At 38.8% G+C, this 23560-nt stretch overlaps 1 protein-coding gene across 2 annotated transcripts in view; it reads right to left on the bottom strand.

Moving 5' to 3' along the window:
* Positions 1–633: 633 nt before the first annotated feature.
* The window catches only part of elfn2b (extracellular leucine-rich repeat and fibronectin type III domain containing 2b), a 77273-nt gene continuing 54346 nt past the window's right edge, over positions 634–23560 (bottom strand). For both annotated transcript variants that reach the window (XM_004558474.4, XM_004558475.4), the window contains 2 exons: positions 12773–13427; positions 634–11790 (listed from right to left, as the gene is read on the bottom strand). In XM_004558474.4, coding sequence (XP_004558531.1) covers positions 9262–11790; positions 12773–13111 — 2868 coding nt within the window. In that variant the 5' untranslated portion in view covers positions 13112–13427 and the 3' untranslated portion in view covers positions 634–9261. The remainder of the gene's footprint in view (positions 11791–12772; positions 13428–23560) is intronic.

Here is a 23560-nt window from a genome sequence, read left to right as displayed (position 1 = left end):
ATACCAGTTCTTATGTCATTTGGAATACCACAGTCACGAGTGGCAAAGAAAAACTTGGAGGACTATTGCTCAAGATCACTTTGAAAATTTCTTTGAAGTTGTAGCTCTTTGGAAGTAAAATATCACGAAATGAGCATTGACTCAAGACCTTTTCACAGTACTGCAATCCTTAAGATTAGCACAGAGAATAAATAACTCCTCTGTGTTCCAAACCCAGCATTTTAAATGCTACTAGCAAACTCCCAAATCCCTGTCATTTTCTGCCTTCAGGCTCAGAAACCTCTCTGGCCGTTTTTCTCATTAAATTTATATCTTCACCTAAGTGTTGACTCACATTGGACTTAAAAATCCAACTCTCAATGGAACAGTGACTGAGGCGGACATTTTTGTTGTTTTCATGAGTCATCAGCTTTCAATTTTTTCAACACTTTGAGTGCTTATGTGTGCCAGTGGGTCCTCTAAACAAAGGACTCCACTTTTAATGGAGAGTACAAGAGGCTACTGGTGTGTATTGGTAGGGGAAATGATTTGTATTTAAAGAAAAAAAATATAATAATAAAGCTACAGAAGAATGTTACGCAATCAGTGTAACCATGAGGTAATTCAGCGAATTAAAGAGATCTCTCACAAGTGTTTCTTTTTAAATTACAAATTTATTGCAAATATAGAAATAGATCTTTTGTACAGAAATTGCAAAGGGAAATGTTAATATCAGCAACAAATATTTAAAGAAAGCGGAAAGCCAAGATTTGCTGCCATCAGTCAAAAAAATTCCAACCACAGGAAGTGGATCCTGCTGTGGCCATTTTCAACTCTTCATTTTAGACAAAGACCTCCTGATGCTGTCAGCTAGGCAAGACTCACATTTCGACATAAATTTTACACACATTTCCAAACAGGAACTAAAACCATATGATAATTGTGAGAATTTGCCTTAGACCTTGGCCTTACAGAAATCACACAGATGGTGGTCGCGCCTCAGCTCAGTAATTAAACTACATATTACATAGTTGTGACCACAAATACTGACACTTTTAGGGGGCTTTTCATGCTGCTTTACACTTATTTTCAGCTGGTACAACCTGCAAGAAAGCCAAATGCTTCTAATTTTTCTTTTGAGAGTTTAAAAAAATGAATGAAAAATGCTTCTGTAAAAAACAAAAAATATTTTATATACAGTAAACGAAAATAAAACATCACCATAACAAATGAAAAGCAATGATTTAAGGACTGAAAAATTACTGTACATCAGAAACCTGCACTGTACTTTTCTAAAACATGGCTTTATTGGTCACAGTGTGCATGTGGAATGTGGTATTGGTGCTCAGCAGAATTTCAATAATTGATCAGCAATTTTGATATTGCTAGTCGTCTTTTTCAATAGTAATTTCTATATATGGGTTCTTTCTCATTTCTCTCTAACACTAGATGTTTCGAAATTGTGTTTACTTGACGGCAAATATGAACAATTAATGCTTTTGTTGCTGTAAGGCAAGAATGGCACTATTAGCATTTGAACAGTCCACATTTATTTCCTCAGTGATTTGAGGAGGGCCCTTGATTCTGTGGACAACGGGCCATTTTTGCTGTAGAGTTTTCAATCTCTGGCACTGACAAGGCCAATCATTCTGGATTGGGGATTATTATAGCACTGGGCTGTGTGACGCAGCCTCTGCTGTTTGTGAGTACAGAAAACATTTCCACTGATCCTAATCATTGGCTCCAAGTACTGAACAGCATTTGGTCTCACCACATTGCAACCTTTTTTGCAATTTTCACAGCTTTTGGATCAGGGGTTAGAGAAATGGGAGCTCTGAGTTACAGATTACCCTCCAGTACCAATATAGAACTGATCTGATTACAGTGCCATTTCACCCAATTAAAACCAATCTCTATAAATTGGCTACCCAACATAGCCTGGGCCCTTTTGAAAAGCAGAGGACCCAACTTAGTCCTGGGTTAATGCATTCAATGTTCTCTGTGTAATTGACACAAGCAGCCCTCTTAAAGTTTTGGCAAAGACTGGGCCACAAAATGGGCAATGAATATCTCTGCGGGAGGCGCTCAGCGTTATCGCTGCAGAAAGTAAACATGGCTATGATTTATGGCTTGCTGCCATGCACAAACCCTATAGCAATAACTAACATAGCAGGAGAGCCACAGTGAGTGTTACTAACATGTTACAGGATGGGTAAGAAAATAAAATGCACCAGAGTCTTTGTGGTTTTCTTTTCTAAGCGTGCGCTCTGTTTTTTAAGTGCTGCAGAAGAATAAGTACAAGAACCTCAGTTTCAGTTTCAGCTCCTATAATGGCACAGCTATGTCTTTTCTTTGATTCAACTTCAGACCACCTGTTTTGCACATTCAAGAAGTTTTCCAGCAGAAGAACTACTTAATTAAATAGTCTATTATTCAAGGATGATGATAAATGGCTGATTTACAACTGGCCGGATACAGGGTGAATTTAATAAACTAGTTGGATAGAAAGCCAGCAGGCTCTCAGACCAGAGCAGGAGGAATGAAAATCATTCATTTGCCTAACAGCAAGGGGGCTGAGGCTGAGGGAGAAGCTGCTGAGGCTGCATTAATTTGCCAGTGAATGCTAACTGAATGATTGAGATTAGGTTAAGAATATCCACAGTGTGCTTGCATCACTACAAAAAGAAAAAAGAAAAAAAGGAAAACATTTTTTTTTTGCCATGGCTGACAGACAGAGTATGATCGGGTAACTCTCAAGCTTGAAAGATAGCTTTGCATGGAGAAGAAAGAAGAAGAACCGAGAGCAGATGGATGTAAACAACCAGCAGCTTATTATATATTTACCCTCTTTTTATACACCTGTTGCTAAAGATTAGCATATCTGCAGAGGTAACTGTCAGTACACTTTATAATACAACCACCCAAATGAAAACCAGTAGGCAAGAATCAAAAATGTAAGTATAACATCACCATTGTTTTAGAAAAAAAAAAACTAAGGCTAAAACCTAGATGTTCAAATCAAAGGTACTTGACAATATTTGAGCCCCTACAGTTTTTGTTTTCGATGTACGTCCACTCATTGTACACAACAATATATTTTGTCTCTCAAAAAATACAGGGAATCATGCAAATATAACAACTTTTTCTTTTATGTAGTACACTATGTTAAGTTTTCTCTGTTCTTAAACCTTTATAACATAAATCATCGCAAGTACTAAAAGTCAGTCTCTTTGTCCCCAATAATTTCCCAATAACCTCCCCCCTACACCAAGAAAAAACAAACAAACAAACAAAAAAGAAACTAAAAAAAGAAAAGAAGACAACTAAACTGAAAAATAGGTACACATAGACATATCAATAGATCAGGCTGAGTTATAAAAAACATCCATAGAAGCATTTTTAACCTTACTATATATTTTTTTCTTTTATCTAGTGTACAAAATTCACAGATATTTCACAGATTCTATTAGTCCTTTGTCCCTCTTTGGAAACTGGGTCCGATCAGCCCATTTGGGCTTACTGTTATAGGATAGAAATAGGATTTTCAAATGCTCTTCTGCTCAGAAACCACATTAGGGGTAACTTGTACATTCAGGTGAAGGATAGTAGTTGTCACTGAATGCTTTCCGCTTACAGATTTTTACAGTTAGATTTTCCAGAGAGCTTGGCAGATGGAAAGGAAGGGCTGGCGGTTCTCAGCCTGTCAGTTCTGTGTGAAGAGTGAGCAAGAAATTAGTCACACAAAGCCAGGTTTCATTTGTTTTTGCCGAATTCCTTTCACCGTTTTACGAAAATACAATTTCACATTAGGCTAACACACACACACACACACACACACACACAATGGCATGCATTCAGAAGCCCTTCTGCGGCTATCATGAGAAGACACACAGGGCAGTTTTTCATTTATCAACTGACTAACTGACTTGGTAGACTATTGGACAGAAGGTCTGAGGATACCAAAAGAAAGGATTTGTCAATGCAGATGCCTGCCTTCCTTGATGCTTTTGAAAGCTGAGAGCTGGTCTTAGCTGCCATCAATTTGGAATATTTAGTAATAACTGTTCCCACAAGAATCCCTGTTATAGATGTGCTATTGTTTGTTCCTGTAGCCATGTTTCCACACATGCCTTCTGCTCTCATCCAGCCTAGTGCCTTATTCTTTCAGGACCGTGTCTATTACCTGCCTTTCAAGAAAATACTCATTTAAGTTTCATCTCACTGTGACCCATCCTGACTCATGTGTTTCCTGGTGAGGGAAGGTAAAAGGAGAAGAAAGGGGAGGGAGAAAATGCTTAATAAACACACATAATAAACAAGTTGAAAAATTCAGTTTGATGATGGTCGTATGACACCATGTATTATTAAACATATATATATTAAACGTATTGCTAAACTTACTCAATATTTATCATTCAGTGTTGTGATTAGGTAATGATTATTATATCTTATACATATAGATATCCTCTATATTACAGTAGGAATGTATAAATTATGATGATTGCCAATTATGACAACCAATAGAGTGCATCAAGGATTAATTGTCTGGGTATAAAATTCAATTTTATGCAGTTCTCAAACAAAATTATTTATTTATTATTATTATTACCATTGATCATTGAATGAGACTAAGACATAAGGCATCAGAACTGAACCTAATTCAAGCCTGACTTGGAGAAAGTGTAAATCATAAAAGCCAGACTCTAAGAAAAGGTTCAAACATTAATAGTACACTGCATGGTTTTCTCATGTCTGACTTGCCGGTTGCTTTGAGACAAACAACATCGATGGAACTACAAAAACAACCATCCATCTCCAAGTGAGTCACCCTCCAGGGTTTCAGTGAGGACATGGGCAGGGAAGGAAGATTTTTTTCCTTTTTTTTTTTTTCCTTACTCTGTGAGACAAACAAAAAAGTAAAATCTCATTGCTAATGTTCTGAAAAATATTTAAAGTTTTGTCTCAATTTTGAATGAATAACCTAAAGGATTCTTTGACCAAATGGTTAGTCTCTATTGCATTGAATTGAAATCCTATGTATTTTATGGATTGAATTTGATAGACTACCATTCAATGTAGAGATCATGCCACAGTTGTCCTGAATTAACAGTACTGCCAATCACTAAAATCATTTTTTATGTTTCTGCAATGGTTAATCCACTAGTATGCAGAAGCTCTTTAAGTGAAATTATATTTTAATGCTTGTATTTTAGCATTTCATAATTACAATATTGTTCTTATCCATGAATTTTCAAATGTACTGTTTTACAAAAAAGTAGAAAAAACACTAACAAACATTTTTTATTTTGTTATTGAGACATCAAATTGCTTTACTTTCCTGAAAATGAAAAAAATAGTTTTAGTGGTTGATGGTGCAGCTGATCAATTTGTAACTTCCCAGAGAAGTCCAGCATGTTGCCTCAAATTTGGACATTTATGATTTGCAAAATAAAGACCAATATATATTTTTAGTTTGAAACAAATTTTGACAGATTTCTAAAATATTTGTTTTCTTGTTTTCATGACAGGTGGTCTAATCAATTTGTTAAGTATCTAATAAGTTTAAAACACCATCTGGTGCGTTTCAAACAAAAATAGACGGCAGACATTTATTTGAGAGGGCAAAAGTGGTTGCTCACCTTCTTCTGTTCACAATCATGCTCAATATTATCTGTGGCTGTGTTTTTTTGTGTTTTCTGAAAGCTGCTTCCAAGTTTTACTGTCTCACGATTCAAATTTAAATGTTAATTTTAATTATGCGTTTTAACTACATTTTTGGTAAAATGTAGTTTGTATTTTGGCAACAACTTAAAATTAACTGTAATGGTAAAACTCTGCTCAACTATAATAATAACAGTCATTTGAGGTTTAGTGAAGCTACTCAGAAATCATTAGAAATGTTGGCACTTCTCTCAAATGCAGTGAAAACTGAGATCTAAGCAAATGTTTCAAAATTGAGCAGAAGAGCACTTGACAACAGAAAGTTTATCTCCTGAAAATCACTGATGTATTAAAAGTGTTAAATAAAACAGAAAATGTATAGGGGAAAAGTCAGTGACAACATTAATAAAATCAAATTACTTATATAGTTTTCAGTGCCAAGCCACATAAGTTGAATGCTCAGGCCTTTTTATACATCTAAATGCAAATAGGATTGGGTTTTGCCATATTGGGCAAGCTATTCAGCTTGCTTGCAAGCCACTTTGCAACCTCACAGACTTTCTATCATTGATGTCTGTACTGTTCTGCCATGTTCTCTGGTCTTGCTGCCACCAGCTTTTCATGAATTCATGTGGAAAGGCACGGAAAACCCAGCACATAGCCCTATCACCAAATACAACTTCCTGCACACAATACTAAGAGCTACAGTGGTCCTTTTCACTGAACAGTAATGTCAAATGTTATTTTGTCAGGTAGATTAACAAAAACGGCAACTGAAATGAAAACCGTCCTGATATTCCTTAACATATGTTGCTTATGCTTAACCTTGCTGTCTATTTCTGTAAACTTGTTATGGCAGATGAAGAATGCACCAAGTTCTTTCTGTAGGATTAGATACTCTTAGTACATACAAGTAAACAAACTGGTAAAACTAAGTCAGTTACAGTAACATGTTACTTAGAAAAAAGCAGAAAAGACTTCCAGGACTGTATTATATGTTCATCACACGGTGCTTCATTGTAAAAACAAGGCAGATGAGGTGGTGCATCCCCGATACACTGTTGCTAAACGATTACAGTGGACCCAGACGCACATAGCTATGCACTGATCCAACGATTATGACCTCTGAATCTGACTCTATCCAAACATCTTGATAAACAAGAAGAAAAGAGAGGAAGAAGGAAATACAAAGATCAGTGTGGAAATACATTATAGTTTGCATATCATTCCTGTTCAACCTGCAGTTTTTTTAATAGAATCAATCCACTACTAAAAAGCAACATCACAAAGAAAAAAGAACAGAAAAGCAGCAGTGTTGGTACACGGTGCACCCCTCCTCCAAGTTCTGCCTGCAACAAACCTCATTTAATGAAACGGAGCAGGCCGTGTTCGGTACCCTGCTCACATCACACCTACTGTGTACATCATTAAACCTGTGGGAGCAGGGAAGGTGGTGGGAGGCGGACCAAGCGAACACTACTTGCAATATACAAGTGAGCGTAAGAAGAAAGAAAATATATACCTGACAGTAAACTTGTCATTAAAACTTACTGAAGGTAGCTGTGAACAAAGATATGGAGCGGTAACCGCTGATTTAGTTTTCACATTTTTAGGGTATTATGTCTCTGATTGTGTATGTTAGCTGATGATATGAAAATTTAACTGTTACACAGCACTTAAGGTAAGCAGGATGCCTTTTTGAGTCCCACGAAACAAAGGTGTCATTATTACAAGCAAGTCATTTCGGTAGAAAATTCAAGAAAAGGCCCGATAATCCTGTTTATGATTAGAGATTATGGGATGGCTGAGTTAGCAAGGGGAGAAAGATACCCTGGACATGTTTGACATCTCTACACTTACACATGCCGTTAATAATCTAGTTCAGACTCAGACAACCAGCCACGGGGCGAAATATTGACGAATATTAATTTTAATTAGTTGGGGAATATACAATATAATCGAACAAGGCATGCCAACACCTGCTTACAATGACCACTGTGTACCACACAGCCACACACACACAATCATGAGGCATAGAGTGCAAGCAGACATGCCTGTAACAAGATTTTTTTGTTTGTTTTTGTGGGTTTTTTTGTTTTTTTAATTATCAGTTATATACAACAGTAACATTAATTCCCAGAAAAGAACAGATACATTGGCAGTAATTAGAAGTGTCCTTTCCCTCTCTGCCTCAATGAGTTTTAATGTAAGAGAAAGGATTTGGAATGTACGGTCGTGCTAACACTAAATGATGAAAATAGATTTCCCCATAACCTGCCTGCTTGTCTACTTACATTCACTGTGGCTGCGGAAAAGGATTTGTAACCTGGGTTGAACCCTTCATTTCTTTTTTTGGCCTCTGCCATTAATGGATCACACGTCTTGTGACCCATATGATTAAAGTGATATCTATCGCTTTAATCAACCTATGTGTTACATGGTAAAGTTCCCTCATTGTACACCACATCCTACACCGTCAGGTAAGTAGTATTTAAGGGGATGTTAATGTGTCCTCTGTATTGCTTCAGACAAACACCATAATTCAGATCATTGCTCAGCGAAGTACGATTTAGGTCAGTGAGGATATTTTAGGGAACACGTTCTTTACTCATTAAACAATGCAAGATTGTTACTCGGAAGGATGTGGGTTTTAGATATCACCCTGGGTCAACACACCTGAATCAAATGATTAGTTCATCACCAGGCCTCTGAAGAACTTCAAGACATGTTAAAGCGGTCATTTAACCATTTAAATCAGCTGTGTTGGATCATCTAAAACCTGCAGGACACCGGCCCTTGAGCGTTCCCGCACCCTTGCTTTAGACGCATCCATGGCACTGTTTCCGGCCAATGTGCCAGTCTATCTTTTTCCTATGATTTTCCTAGAACCCACTTCACTATATTTTATCTTCATATGTTCATTTCTTTACAATTATTCCTTTTTTTAGTGTGCCAGATGCTTTTTGAAATGCAAATACCTCGGCCTCAAGAAGGATCTAAGAGAATAAAGTCAGAGCCTGAATTTGACATCTCTGTTCACTAATCTGCATGTTGTCAGTTGTACCACAGCACAGATCACACCCTATCAGATTCACCATTACTTAGAACGTCTAAATAATCCCAGGTGGAATGCTAAAAACGTATGCAGCACCCAATAAAAAAAAACAACTCAAAACATCTTGGATCACACTAAGCAGAAAATGAAGGGAATCAGCATTTACTCTGTGACAACCCACAGATGAAAACATGGCACTGTTAAAGATGGTCCTTTGCATCACAAAATGTGATCAGTCAAATAGAGTACTAAATTACACAGTTGGCATTTGCTCCCTGTACTATAAATGAAACCCACAAACACTGAATAAGAATGAACCATAGAAGTTGCTACAATGATGTGTAAAAAAAAAATGACTCAGATCCCAGGCACAGTTTTGCAGTCCTTGCTCTTAGCGCAATATTTATACACCTAGCATGCCAAAAGGAGAAAAAAAAACCTAAAGGCAAAATTTTGTCCTACATTTTTCTCCCTATGAAGTAAAACTGATTTCTCTGGCCCAGGGGTGCATCAGTAAAAGCAGTATCTGAACTCTATATCCTCCAGTGGTTAACTCTGGCCCCCAGTCACAGCTTTTGCTGTGCTGACACACCCTTCCAGTAATCAAGAATGTCATGCAGGTCCTCGCCTTTAGCAAACTGCACCTTTTTTCGAAGGGCATTTCCAGCGGTCACATAACAGGACTCATCACGTGGGCCTTTCCTGTAGGGACGAAAACGCTCCCAGATCCGCAGTGAGCTCTCTGAGCAGTACTCGGGGCTGGAGGAGTAGCCTGAGTAACTGGAATGATGGCGGGCAGGCGAAAGCTGGGAGTAAGAAGCTGCGTCCCTGCGGGACCGTGTCAGGGGCTTTAGGAATGAAACTCTTTGGGCTGGGGAACCCTGGTGGGAGCCTTCATAGTAGAGAGCGGGGACAGAGTGGCGGTGCTCCGAGCAGTGGTAGTCCTGCTGCACCTCCAACTGCTGCTGCTGCTGCTTCTGCTGCTGTTGATGTTGTATCTGTTGCTGCTGATGGTAATGGTGGGATTTTTGGTTGTCCTGATGTTGGGCACCAACACCACCACTGTCGCAACCACCACCACTCCCTCCACCACAGCTCCCACTTCCCACTAAAGGGAGTCTCTCCAGGGGCTCCCCACAGCCCACAGGACTGGCCCGGTCTGGGTACTGCTGCTGCTGTTGATTACAGGCATCTGGGCTCCTTGGCTCAGGGACATCCAGGCTGTACACCCTGGCTCCTCCGCGCTCCCTGTCTCGACCCATGGAGCCACAAGATGTGGTACTGCACTGTTTCTTGACAGAATTTACAATAACGACAGCTGCATCTGCACTCATTTGCCGCTGAATGGGACGTACAGCATTGGCTGGAGGAGGGGGCCTGTAGGGGGGAGTGACAACAAATCCCCCACCACTGATTCCAGGGCGCTCAGAGAGAGGGGCATTCAAGGCAGGGAGTGGAGGTGGAGGGGGTACTTTGTTGGGAGCGATGACCTGGCATGTCTCTGTCATCCCTTGAGAGAGTGGGATTAGGCCACGTGTTAGGGAGGACGTGCTGGTGGGCGGTGGGGAGGTGGGATTGGAGGAAGAAGGGTTTGTAGAGGCCCCTGAAGCAGCAACTGCAGCTGCATCCAGTTTCAGGGCATCAATGCAATTGTTAATGATCTGATTAACCTTGTCCACCTCCATGGCAATAGTTGAGATCTCAGATGCAGAACCATGCCCATCATCATCCGAGTCATCGCCAATATCAGTTCCATCATCGTCCCTCAAGTCTTCTCCCCTCATCACTCCATGCATACCATCTCCCATCCGCTCCACCCCTGCCCCTCCAGTTCTGATATCCATATAGTTCCCTTTGTTTGTAGCCATGGCCTCCGAAAAGGCAGTGGCCATCTTTTCCACTTGTGGGATAGAAGAAAGTCTTGAGGAAGTGGTGTTGGCTGAGTGGAGCATTCCCGAGCTTGAGGATGTCGACATGGGAAGTTTCCCTCCATGGTGATGCTGATACTGGTGATGTTCTCTGGACTGTTCCTGGAGTTTGTGGACTGCTGATGGATCATTTGCTACTGCTGCTGCCACCTCTGGTCCATAGCGCATTTCTAGTATAGTTTTCTTGACACAGATAGATTTCCTCTTCTCATCATGCATCCGTTTTTTACGAAGACAATAGTAGACAAGGCCTAAAATGATTAGCATGCCAAAAAGGCAGCCCACAATAGTCATTATATAGTGAGTAGTGGTGGAAGGTGTGGGGAGCATATCATCTTGACTTTGCCCCCGAGTGGAAAACTGGAGGCAGGTGTGGTTGTAACGTTGGGAGTTGCGGATGGATACCACACAGAAGGTGTAATTACTGCGTGGTTTTAGTTTGTTAAGGGTGATCATCTCCTTCTTGTTCTTCAAGTTCATGACATCAGACACAAATGTGTTGTTGTATTGTGTTAGAATATACATTTTACTGAAGGGCTTTGGAATCTTCACAAGGAGAGATGCTGATGACAAAGAGACATGATGGAGCTTTATGCTGGGACTGAAGCTGTCTTCAGTAGACGAGGAAGAGGTTGTAGGCTGGTGGTATGGTCCTATACCACCAAACATCTCTGGTCCGATCCCAGAAGGACCATCTAAATCTGGCGGTAGAGAGGTCATTCCTGGAATCATTACACCGTCTCGGCAGTGATGGTACAAAATGTTTTTAGCATTCCGACCAGAATGTCCAGCTGCAATAGGACTCAGTAAAGGATAGCCAAACATCTCCCGCGGCGTCTCGCATAGGAGGCGGTCATAAGTATGTGAGACATTGTTGAAGAACTCCAACCAGGTTAGAAAACTATAAAGATCGCAGCCACAATGGAATGGATTTGCTGCCAGTTCACAAACCATAAGCCGACTAAGAACTGTGAAAGTGGATGGGTCAATGCGGGCAAGTTTGTTGGATGACAGGTCAATGCTGCTCAGGCTCGGGCACTCCCAGAATGCATTGCTGGCAACAACCTCAATCAGGTTGTGCTGCAGGAACAGGCACTGCATACGGCCGAGCCCTCTCAGCATACCCTCAGTCAAATTTGTCAGTTTGTTGTAACCCAACTGAAGAACCTGAGAAAAACAAGAGCATTTTTAAAATGATGTATTTTTAAGCTGGGGTCCCAAACAAATTACCAAATAACTGTGATGCTGTAGCATATTCTACAATTTGCATAACAATTCTAAAATATGTCTGTAATAACTAAGCCACCAGTATATGCTTTAATAAAAATGATATTTTAAATGTAAACACATTATTATCTTTTTTTGACTAAGATATGAAATTACAGTTATTTACTTGCTTTCCTAAATAGAAAAATTTGTTTCAGCAGTTGAATATTGTTCTTGAATAAGAACGAAGACTAGAGCTCAATTTTGGGCATCAAAACATGAGGTCACTTTGTTATTTGCCTAATAAATACTGTAAGAGTATAATTAGTAATTAATTAGTAGTATAATTTGTAGCTGTAAAAAAATCCTTAAAATCCTTAAAAATTTAGTACTAAATATAGTCTGCTTGAATAAGGTACAACAAACAATTAATACAACCTAAATCCTATGCATGCACTTGTCAATTTGAAAATGTTATGGTCAAATTAAGATCTAATGCACAGGTGTCAAACCTCGAGGGCCAGTGTCCTTTTACATGTGTCCCTGCTGCAACACACCTGATAGAATTTAGTAGGTCATTAGCAAGACTATACAGAACTTGCCTGCATGCTGAGGTAGCAATTTAGCCATTTGATTCATGTTACAGAAGCTCAAGAGTGAATGAACATGTTGCAATAAAAGTAGATTTTAGAAGTAGATTTTTTTTAAACTTACACTTTTATTTAAATGTACTTAAGTAGGGTTACGGTTAGGGGTTGACACCTCAGCATGCAGTCAAGTCTTGCTAAAAGACTTGACTGCATGCTGAGGTCCTACAAATTTTATTAGGGTGTGTTGCAGCAGGGACACATGTAAAACTTTCAGAATACAGGACCTCGCGGACTGGAGTTCAACACCCGTGAACTAATGCATCGTGTGCATTTAACACCCATCTTCTTGTTACCTGTAAATTGGCCTGTCCTGCAAAGGCTCCATCCTCAATGTAGTTGATTTCATTCTTGGTGAGGTTGAGGTCAGTCAAGTTGGTAAATCGATACATGGAACTGAAGAGCACGGCTTTCAGCTTGTTCTCATTCAATCTCAAGTCATGCACTGTGTTGTTGATGTGCTGGGGGATAGTCTCATATGGAGGCTGATTCTGGCTACATATAGCTAGCCACACATAGCCTTTGTCCCCCTCAATGAGCCAGCAGTCCCCATTAGCCGTGTTAGGGAAATAAGAGAAAAATAGGAGGGAAGGAAGAATAAGAAGGAAAGCGGAGGTGGTAGAAGCACCCTGCATTATTCCAATATAAATCAAAGGGAAAAAATGAAACTATAATCAGGGAAATAGAGGGAAATGGGAAAGAAAGGTGTGTTTACAGGTAAAGGAAAGCAACAAAAGCTGCTGGTAGGGTTTCCAAAGAGGAGATGGGTCTGGGTTGGGAGCGGTAAAAGGGGAGAAGCCTTCACGATACCAGTCTCTGCTTCATGGGGATTAGCAGGGGACCCATGTTATGTCATATTTTGTTGGATAAAAGTTTGAGGTAACACAGTTTGTCTTCAGTTTTAGTTGTGACAGAGCCAAATAGATAAACCTTTGGAATGATCAGTGGGATCTGTAAATGAGAAGAGAAAAAGGAGAAACATTAGAAAAGGAACATTTCTGAATGATAGACATGATGAAAACAAAACTATTTGGTTTTGGTTTATTTTGGCTTTTTTTAAAAGAAATGTTGCTTGGAAGGGTTGTCAAAGAACACATGCTTAACAAAGAATGAAGGCTTTATTTGTGGACTTTAAAAGATTGAACTGAATTCAAACTTCACTAAATTCCTAATGTGGGCATCACAAAATCAGTCTGCTTTCAACTGGGCTTGTTCCAAGTTTTTTTTTCTTGTGCTGGCTTTTCTTTCTTATATATGTATTATATATTCATGCTGCACTCAAATGATGTTCTCTTAGCCAACTGCCTCTGCACTTAGTCATTACCTGCTGCTCCCCTCCCCAATTCATGAGGCTATGAGGTCATCAAGCTTTGGCTGATACCTACACTATGTGAACCTGCCAGTCTTTGTTGAGTCCTGAGAGGGCCTGTTTCAAACATGAAGTACAGCATTAATCATCCAAATGCTGACAGCACATTGTCTTCACAGACATTCCTTGTTATGACACTATCCTGCCAAAACCTAAGCTCTCTAACCCATCTGCATGTCATTTGAATAGCAGTCAAGCGTTTACATAAGGAGAGGATTAGCCGCCTGTTGCATCATGACAGACATTGTCCTCTTGCCGGCTCAGCAGCTGGGAAAAACATACTTACAATTACACATACGTTGCATATGCACACTAAAATGGACACGGAAAAATGTGGATGAGTACATGTGCACCCCGAAGCACATAGATGCCCTCATATAACAGCTCGCATGTATGCACACAGGATATCTAAAGGCAAACAAGTCAGGACAGATTCTGTACAGCGTTGAACGGTACAGTTTGTCTTTGTACTTGCCATTCTCCCTAAAAATCATCTCACATTCCCTCAGTTTTATATTCTCTTGATTCCCATCATCGTTTCATGAAAACAACAAGGAAAATCTCTCCCTGCTCCTCTGAGAAACAGACCAAATTTATTTCTTATGCTCTAAATTCTGCTTCTTTCTAAATCCGGCAAAGAATTGAACTCATTACAATTTATTCTGGTCCATGCTCCCCAGAGGTGTGAGCAGAATCAGGTCCATCTTCTCTTTTAATCTACTTATTACTGCAGAGAATGGTAACCCTGCAGTTCTTTGCATAATACTGCATTATCATGTATCTGATGACCTCGGGTACCTGTTAGGTATCTGGTCTTAAGATTTTATGGAGACACGGCACAAAGAAGACATTAAACATGTACTGGATAATGGATAAGACAAATAGATATGAAGACTAAATGTATGTTGTCTGTTTACAATTAATGCATTTAGTTCTGAATACTCAATTTATCAAATGTATACACAAGATTGTTGGTGAGGAGATTCAAATAAGTGCTTGACTTTCTGGCAAACTACAGAACAGTAAACATAACAAGAATATTACATTATTTTACTTGAACAGTGACTGAATGTGCAACATTTTTATGCCAGACTGGTCCAAAAGTCAGTTGTGAGAAACACCCAGGTATAAATAAATGCTCCTAAACTTAATTGATAATGTAAAATGAATAATCTCTTTTTTTATGTTTGATGATATCATTCCCGATGGCGGTTCAGTGCTTAGCACTGTCACGTCACTGCTCGATGGTACTAGGTTTGAACTGGCTGGGTTCTTGCTGTGTGGATTTTCTCCGTGTAACTGCATGAAGTTCTCTCCAGGTAGTCTGGCTTCCTCTCACAATCCAAAGGCATGCATGTTAAGTTAAATGGTAATTCAAAATTGCATCGGTAACCTGTTCAGAGTGTACCCCACCTCTCACCATATGACAGCTGGAATAGGCTCAGACCCCCTACGACCCTGAACTGGATAAAAGGAATAAAATGAATGGATGGATAGATGGAACCTTAAATCACTGAATGGGTCCTTTACACTCACACCTACACATAACATTTGTATACCTTATAAGCAATATATTGCAGTCTTCTTTTCATCTCTTTACATTCTGTCTAGTGGCACAAATATATTCTCTGTTGAACTCATGAGCACGCACTGGGACACTCCCTTGCAACTGAGTGTCTTGCTCTTCGTCTGAGGTTTATCCCCTCCACAGGAGACGTGATCTCATTTGGCGCTCCACATACTGAAACCCAGAGGGTTCATACAAGAGAGGCAGGAAACACAGTACGTCTGCATGTGTGTGGTATGGGATATGATTACATAATTAGGAATACGGGACACGCAGAACACCTGTCTCAAAGGGAAAATGCATGACTCATATCATCGATCCATTTGTAACTATAAAAATGTAGGACACGGGATTCAACTTTTTTTTCTGCCAGTATTGCACACTGGTGTTGTACATTGTAAACTTTGCTTCCGCGACAAATATAAGAGCATACTTTTTAGATTTTGGTCTATATTAAGCATGCATTTTATTACAGACCAAATTCAAATGAAGCTCAGCAGAGGGGTTTGTTAATAAGCTATACACATTACACCGCACAGTATTAATAGCACTGGAAACTGACAGAATCAGTTTCTTGCTTCTTTTCATGAAAGCTATCTTTGACCTGCATATGTGCTCTTAGTAGGTCATGGCATCAGAAAAGTTCAAAGCTAGAAACTAAAAAGTGAACAGGTAGCTGTAAGCTTTTACCTCAAATATGTCTGGAAGCACAAACACCTCAGCCATAAACTGCTTAAATAAAAAAGAATAAAACATTATTTAGGTTTTGCACAATTAAAGCAATCCAAGATTTTAAACAAAGCAAATCTGAGCAATGTGTGAGCTGAAATTAGACACTTTAGATTTAGATTAAAAATGTGGATAAAGTGGCTACCTTAGCTTAAAGAATCCCAACACTATTAAACACAACTAAATGCTGTCTTTACTGAATATTGCATGCTGTGTAATCACATTTACTGGGAGGTATCCTCTTTAAGACAATGTAATTTTCTCTGCATCGTTTCAAGTGAAAAATCTGGATTTAGAAAAGCTCATATTTAATCATAGTCTGAAAACAAAAACAAAAGAAATATTTCAACTTCATAGAATTTCTAAAACCTTAAGGTTATAATGAGCTCGAACCCTTATAATATATATATATATACTTATTTATATACATATATATATTTAATGGTATACCTTGTGTTGTGTGTGTGTGTGTGTGTGGGGGGGGGGGGGGGGGGGGGGGGAGTTGTGTGTGTGTGTTTCTTGTCTTGTTTTTATGGACATGTAGTCTGCCAATAAAGATTGAATTGAATTGAATTGAATAATGTTACACACTAAAAGGATAGAGTTCATAGAAAAAAGTGCTTGTATGAATGGGTGAATGAGGCAAATTGTATAAAGTGCTTTGAGTGCTCAGACAGAGTAGAAAAGTGCTATATAGGAACCGTTCCATTTACTATTCCATTACCATTTTTCTCAGTGGCAGGTGTCACCAGGACAAAATTTTGCCGTAATGAGACACACACACATGCACACATGAACAACGTTAAGATGCTGTTGCCACACTGCTGCAGCTGGTGATAAATGGAAGGATCGGGGAAGCTTTTATTCTTTTATGCTTTCGTTTAAACCTTTGTGACAGACAAAGTGTCCATAACACAAAACCAGAATCCATCAAACAAACAAAATAAACTCCAACTCCAAACTTTTGGGGAATTTCATATTTGGTTGTTATTGATTGCCTACTTTGTAAATCTTTGTAATATATGTAATATATGTATTTATTATATATAATTCTTCGATCTTGTATGGTGCCTACACATACATACACAAACACACTATCACATTTCACATTGCTTCTAGAACACATCTGGGTTACTTGGTGCAAAAGCTTATATTGATACTTGTGATTGCCATGGAAACACATTTATGACGGACAGTGGCAATTAAGTTCAATGTTGAGAAAATAAGATGTCGTTGGCATTTGCATCAAATCACTGTGTGTTCTGCCTTGTTAATCATAATGATGTAACTCTCCTGCCTCAATTCTAACAACACCCAGTGAACATTGGCTTTGACAGGTGTTAGACTTGGAGAGGGTCCATGTCTATTCTGCGCTATCACCGACATTACTCGTGGACACAGGTCACCGTCATTCCAAACGTAAATATATTTGCTGGGACTCGTTGTGCTTCTGGCTGCATATGCTGCTGTCATTTTCAATTGTGTCACCTGTGAATTATACGCGCTCATTGAGTTGACGTGTTAAAACAAAGAGACCTTTATTCGTAACAAAGTGCTGGGCAAATCTGAACTCCACATCGTGCTCACCGTCCATGTGTAATTAGCATTTGATTTACGCAGTCAGCTGCTCATTACACAATCAGCAAATGAACCTGTGACCTCTAGTTGCTTTCTGAGAGCTAAGAAGAGCGCTACAGATTTAACTGGGACCAAATATGAAATTGGGGCGATGGTGACTCAGCCTGAGCGGCTATCACTGCGATGTCTTGTCGGGAGGATGATTCAAATAAGGTCTGACACTCATTGGACAAAAATCTGTTGAAGTTGTAGCAGTTGCTAATCTGTGCCAATACACCATGCTCTATTATTTTGGCAGGTACTAAAAATTCAGGCTCCCAGCAGCTTATTTTCTAAGCCTTTCTGACTGACTGTCTTTGGTTTATACAAACTATGATTATCTACACCAAACACAGCTATTCTCACAGTGGTGTTTGATGAGATCACAACACAGTGAAGAACATAAGCAGAATAGATCCTACTACACTGTAAAATGTAATTTTCCGTTACATGTTTGTTTGTTTGTTTTTTAACCTCTATGATGAAAACCTTTTGTGAAGGCATGATGGGCTTGGTAGTTTTAACAAACACCGGTTTGAGTAATACTGCCATGAGTCAGAATACATTAAATAACCATAAACTAAAGTGATGTGATCTGAACTATCAACTCAAGTGGTGCTTTTAAGCAAAGGAAGCCAAAAAGATTTTTAAAAAATTAACTGCACTCAATAGTCATGCAAATCTTTTAGTATGGACAAAGTTATCTACACCGATCTATTCTTATTCCAGTGTTGTAACTGTTATGCAAAGATTGCTCAATAGGTCATTTAGCAGATGACTCAATTCCTTTTTTATATATCAGAAGAAGAATACTGTCAATTAGCTTTATGTAAACCACACACACACATATCCACAAACTTTGACCTTCATTTTCATTGAGTTAATCCCTGTTATTCAGAATCTCTTACAACGACATGATCAAGTAAACTCTTTTTCAGCCCTTCAGGCGCAGATTTAGTGGCAAGTGCCAAAAACTACAGTGCCTCAACTGCTCCCTTGAGTCTGGCTCCAAAAGCATGTTAATTTCTGTTCATCCCCAATGTTAAAATTCCAAACTGTACAGGATTTCATAGCTTATATTCTCTGCAAACTGCACAGTGGTGATCATTTGTATACATCTATTTAAGGTTTAGAGTTTGCATGACAGGGACACTGCAATAAGATGCCTATACTGGCGAAAGTAGATCTGTTGTTGGTGCCTTTTGGCACATCTGCAATGCAATTTTCAAATTTGCTACCAATAATATGACTTGAGGAGTGGCATATGTGCTAATAGATGCTCAGGAAGTTTATGCTACAGTTTTGAGGAGTGAAATATTCAAGCAAGCATTGTCTGTGCAATACATGCAATCAGTGCAGCTTGGTAAACACGCTTCCTAATGTGGTCACACCTAGTTACAAAAAGTTAAGATGGCAATGGAAATTGCTGAAAGTGTGTGTGTGTGTGTTAGTCCCAAACGTCCTACATTTGCAAACTGTTTATCATAATCTACTCTCTAGATTCTTTGTAGTCCTCCTTGCGTTTGTCGTTCTCAGTTTAGTTTTATAGATCCTTTTTAGTTTTCTGTTGCTTCTCTTACTCAGCTTCATTCTGTCTTTCAACTCCTCTAATCCCCTGCAAGCTTTTGTAATTGTTCTTGTCTCACAATTTCCTTCAATTTTTTTTCTGTCCTCGCTTCTCCCTGTATCAGTCTTCTTCTCTGATGCTACGCTTCCCTCTCGTCCAGGTGTGCTCCCTGGAGTACAGTCAGTGCAGTGTAGAAAGGTTGAGGCTGTGAGCAAAACTTTTTCCTCTCCACTTCACACGGGGCTTATGGATGAGACAAACACAACTACAGACGGAGCAGGCTCCTCAGAGAGCTTCCCAGTGTGTATGCGGAACAGATGATTTCTCAGTGGTCATAACAGGAACTTACTAAAAGCAGTATTGCTACTTCGTTAAATACAGTTGAAGCAAAATGTTGCCTGTTCATGGGTTTTAAAGCTGGATGGATTATTGTTTAGATAATCTCCCATGCTTTGAGAAGCTATTTGTTGCTCAAGCAGGACAGAAAAATGTAGAAAGATATAAATAAATTTGAAAGGCAGAAAGAAGAAGAGAGAAAAGACAGCCAAGACAGGACCTATGAGAAGGTGTGTTTGATCTGTGGTTCTTCCACAAACTTCTTATTCACCACCAAAAAGAACAATGACAATGTCGTGGATGTTGAAACACCCCTGATGATCATGATTCAGATACAAAAAACCCAATATTTGAGAGTAAGCAGCACATGCACAAAGAAAGAAATGAAAGTGATAGCGGTGAAGGAGTGTTTCAAACTACCTCTCTCAGGTTTGATCTATAATTCATATTTTATCATTGTGCACTCCTTGAGATCTGTCCAACTTCTCTCTCTTCTTTTTTTAAAGTGCCTCACTCTTCTCTGTCCTTTCTGACCTTCTCTATGTTTTTGTGTCTATATCTGTTTGCCAGTGTGTGATGTTTAGACCGTTGTCATCTGTGGCTTCTCATGCATGACATCATATCCATTTCTTGGATGCCTCAAAGGGAAGAAGAAGTGATGCAGTGGAGCGTGACAGACGGGCCCAAAGGTCTAGGGCTAAATGGAGCAGAGCACCTACGGCCTCCAACTGACCGCTACATCACTACTACTAACATGCTTTCTTTTCTGTGCCCCAAATGACCGGACTGAGGGCCAGGAGACACGGCTCCGTGGAGTAACGTGGGCCTGTAAGGTAATTGAGTGATCAGGGATTTTCTAGTAGTATGATAAGGCTAGATTCCAAACAAGGTCTGGGTTAAATTTAGAGATGAAATTGAAGCATGCTGATGGAAAACATGGAAAGAAGAGCGATTTCACCCTTACATACTATAAGGTCAAATTTGACCCATTTTGCAGTAGCAAATATATTCTAAATATCATTCATTTAGCCCGGAGTTTGATCAGTTTTAATACTAAAGTGAACTAAAATACTTATACTAGGAGGTACAGGTGCTAGAAATGTAAGGTGTTATGGATCAAATTAGATTGTTATCTGTTCAGATGAGTTTTAGCTCTGAAATATAAATTAATAATTATTCCTCCATTTCCTAATGTCAGACAAGCTATTCATACTGTTATTTTCACTTTATGGAAATGACTTGCCCAATGTGTGCACAAATGTGGACACGATTATGTATGCTGATGATACGGTAATTTTTACACAAGCCAAAACTGCTGTTGATGCAGCCCATCAGCTTTCATTGGCATCACATGATTTACAAAAATGGCTGAATGACTCATGCCTGTGCCTTAATGTTAAAAAGACCGTATCAATGTTTTTTAGTAAACCTAAAACAACCGTGGCTGCAGTAAAAATTTTCTTGGGTGCACAAGAATTAATTAATGTTGAGGAATTTAAGTATTTGGGAGTGCTACTAGACTCTAAATTATCCTTTAAAAAACACGTTAAAAAAGTAGTGAAAACTTTAAATGTTAATATACAGAACTTTAGACATATCCGCACATCATTAACAGACACAGCAGCCATTACATTCCTGCACTCAATGATACTGGCTCATATTGAATTCTGCATTACAAATTGGTCCTATAGGAGCTTTGCTGCTATTGGGCCAATTGAAGTATGCTACAAAAGAGCATTGAAAGTATTTTTCATGTCACCGTTGTCAAATTTTAGATAAATACAAGTTTCTAAATTTTACTAATTTCAAATTATTTAAATCTGCCTGTCTAATATACAAAGTTATACATGGTCTGGCGCCTCCACCAATGAGTGATTTTATTAAACAAAAGTCTAGCAGTGTTGCCGGGTCACAACTGGCTCGAGCCACTGTTAGAGGTGATTGTGAACTGGCATTCAGGCGGACCACCTGAATGCAGAATGCTTTGTCATATCAGGGAGTGAGCTTCTGGAATAGTCTTCCACTGTCAGTTGTTCAGAGATTGCAACCTAAGCAATAACAGTGTACAGGAAACAATAAAAATATTCTCTATCTACGTATGTATGTGTCAGCAAAAGTGGGTTATAGTACGTAAAGGTCTATTAAGGGTTCCTGCCAGCTCTCAAGCCTCTTAAATGTTAGGGGAAAAATTGCAAATTGTACAAACAACATTGAAGTGTGTTATTGAGAAACACCCACATGTAGAAAATAAGCATTCCCTAATGGACTAGAGATCCACCGATAACAGAATACATATCATCAGCTACTCCTTCTAGTCCTCCGTTGCCTCAGAGGCTCCATCTGCCTCATGTCTAAAATGTTCAGACACGAGCAGCCTGTGAGAAATGTTCTGATATAAGGTCACAGAAATAGTCACAGGATCAAAATAAAACATTCAGTATGTATCTACAGCAACCAAAGCAAAGACACTGTAACCAAAGACACGATTTATTTTAGATATCCAAAAACAGCTCATCTATACTATATGTACCAATCGTTGCAATTTATGCGGTTGAACTGAGTAAACACTCGTATAGATAATTTTAAAAGACAGCTCAAATGACTAATTAACTTATATAGACAATGACCTGACATATTTTTTTCAGAAATTTGGAGAAGGACCTAATGAGTAGGAGTCAAAATTTTCTAAAGCTCTGGATCAACACACACACACACCAAAATCAGCTGCCTGGTAAAGAGGGTGGTACTTAAATTACAGCTCAAGATATCTGATTGTGGCTAATGAAAATGACTAATAAATAAAATAAAACTGCAATTAGAAAGGATTTATTTCACTCAGGAAGCATAGGTAATTTCAATCTTGTCTGTGGTGATGACTAATTTTATTCCGATACAAGTTCAAATTGTGTGTGATTTCCTCTTTCCTGGTATTAATGATGTAAAAAATAAAATCCATCTGTTTTATATTAGTTTGTTGGCTCTCTCATGATTTAAACAAAACATCATCCACTGGTCTGTCACTACTGGTGACAAGAATGGTAATTACTCCTCCCATTGGGTCATCCACAGATGGGGTAAGCTAACATTTCATTATTCAGTTTAACCTCCTAAGACCCAAACTCTTCCATGGCATGTGTTTTTAATTTCTCTTTGATACTTGGGCTGATTGGGACCTGATAAATGTAAAAACAAAGAATTACCAGATTATTTTTTTTACCTGATTTTTGTTTCTAAGAAAAATGTTAGCCACATTGAGGATATTCCTTTCAAATTTCGATAGAACAGTGGCAGTATAATGTCCCCGTAAGTGGATATCAGGCCCTTGTAGAGCAAAATTAAGTATTTTGGTCTAAATAACCCAAAATGTGATGTCCACATATGTGGACGTCAGGTCCTAGGAGGTTAAATAAGAGGAGCATGTGTGATACAAGGCCGGGGTTATAGTGAGATTTTGCAGGTGGGGAAAAATAATTACTTAGAAATACGTCACATAATCATTTTATTCTGAGCTCTGGCAGATTTTTCCTCATGTACAAACTGCAATCAGCTGTATTATATTTAATGGATTTAGTCAGCTAAATTCTTTAAGATATAAGATGATGTTACATGAATTATATGGCTGATTTCCAATCACTCGACAAAATGAAACTAGAATAAAAGGTAGACTTCACTGAGTGCCACCCACTGTACTGGTATGCTGAAATGTAGTAGGATAGAAAAAAACAAAAAAATTGTCATCACTGGCATAGTTTTAACACATTGTTTAGCTAGTTGTAGCAGCATGGTAGTTTGAAATTAGCATAGATTAAACAACTCACAAATTTACCTAACAGGCAACTCACATATTCATATAATTCCAATTTCAGCAGTATCAGGACTAATCAAAAATTTGTTTCTAA

This window comes from Maylandia zebra, linkage group LG4 (genome assembly GCF_041146795.1).
Source record: "Maylandia zebra isolate NMK-2024a linkage group LG4, Mzebra_GT3a, whole genome shotgun sequence".
Classification (NCBI taxonomy): Eukaryota; Metazoa; Chordata; class Actinopteri; order Cichliformes; family Cichlidae; genus Maylandia; species Maylandia zebra.
Note: the sequence above shows the minus strand (reverse complement) of the source record. Positions and strands in the feature narration are given on the sequence as shown.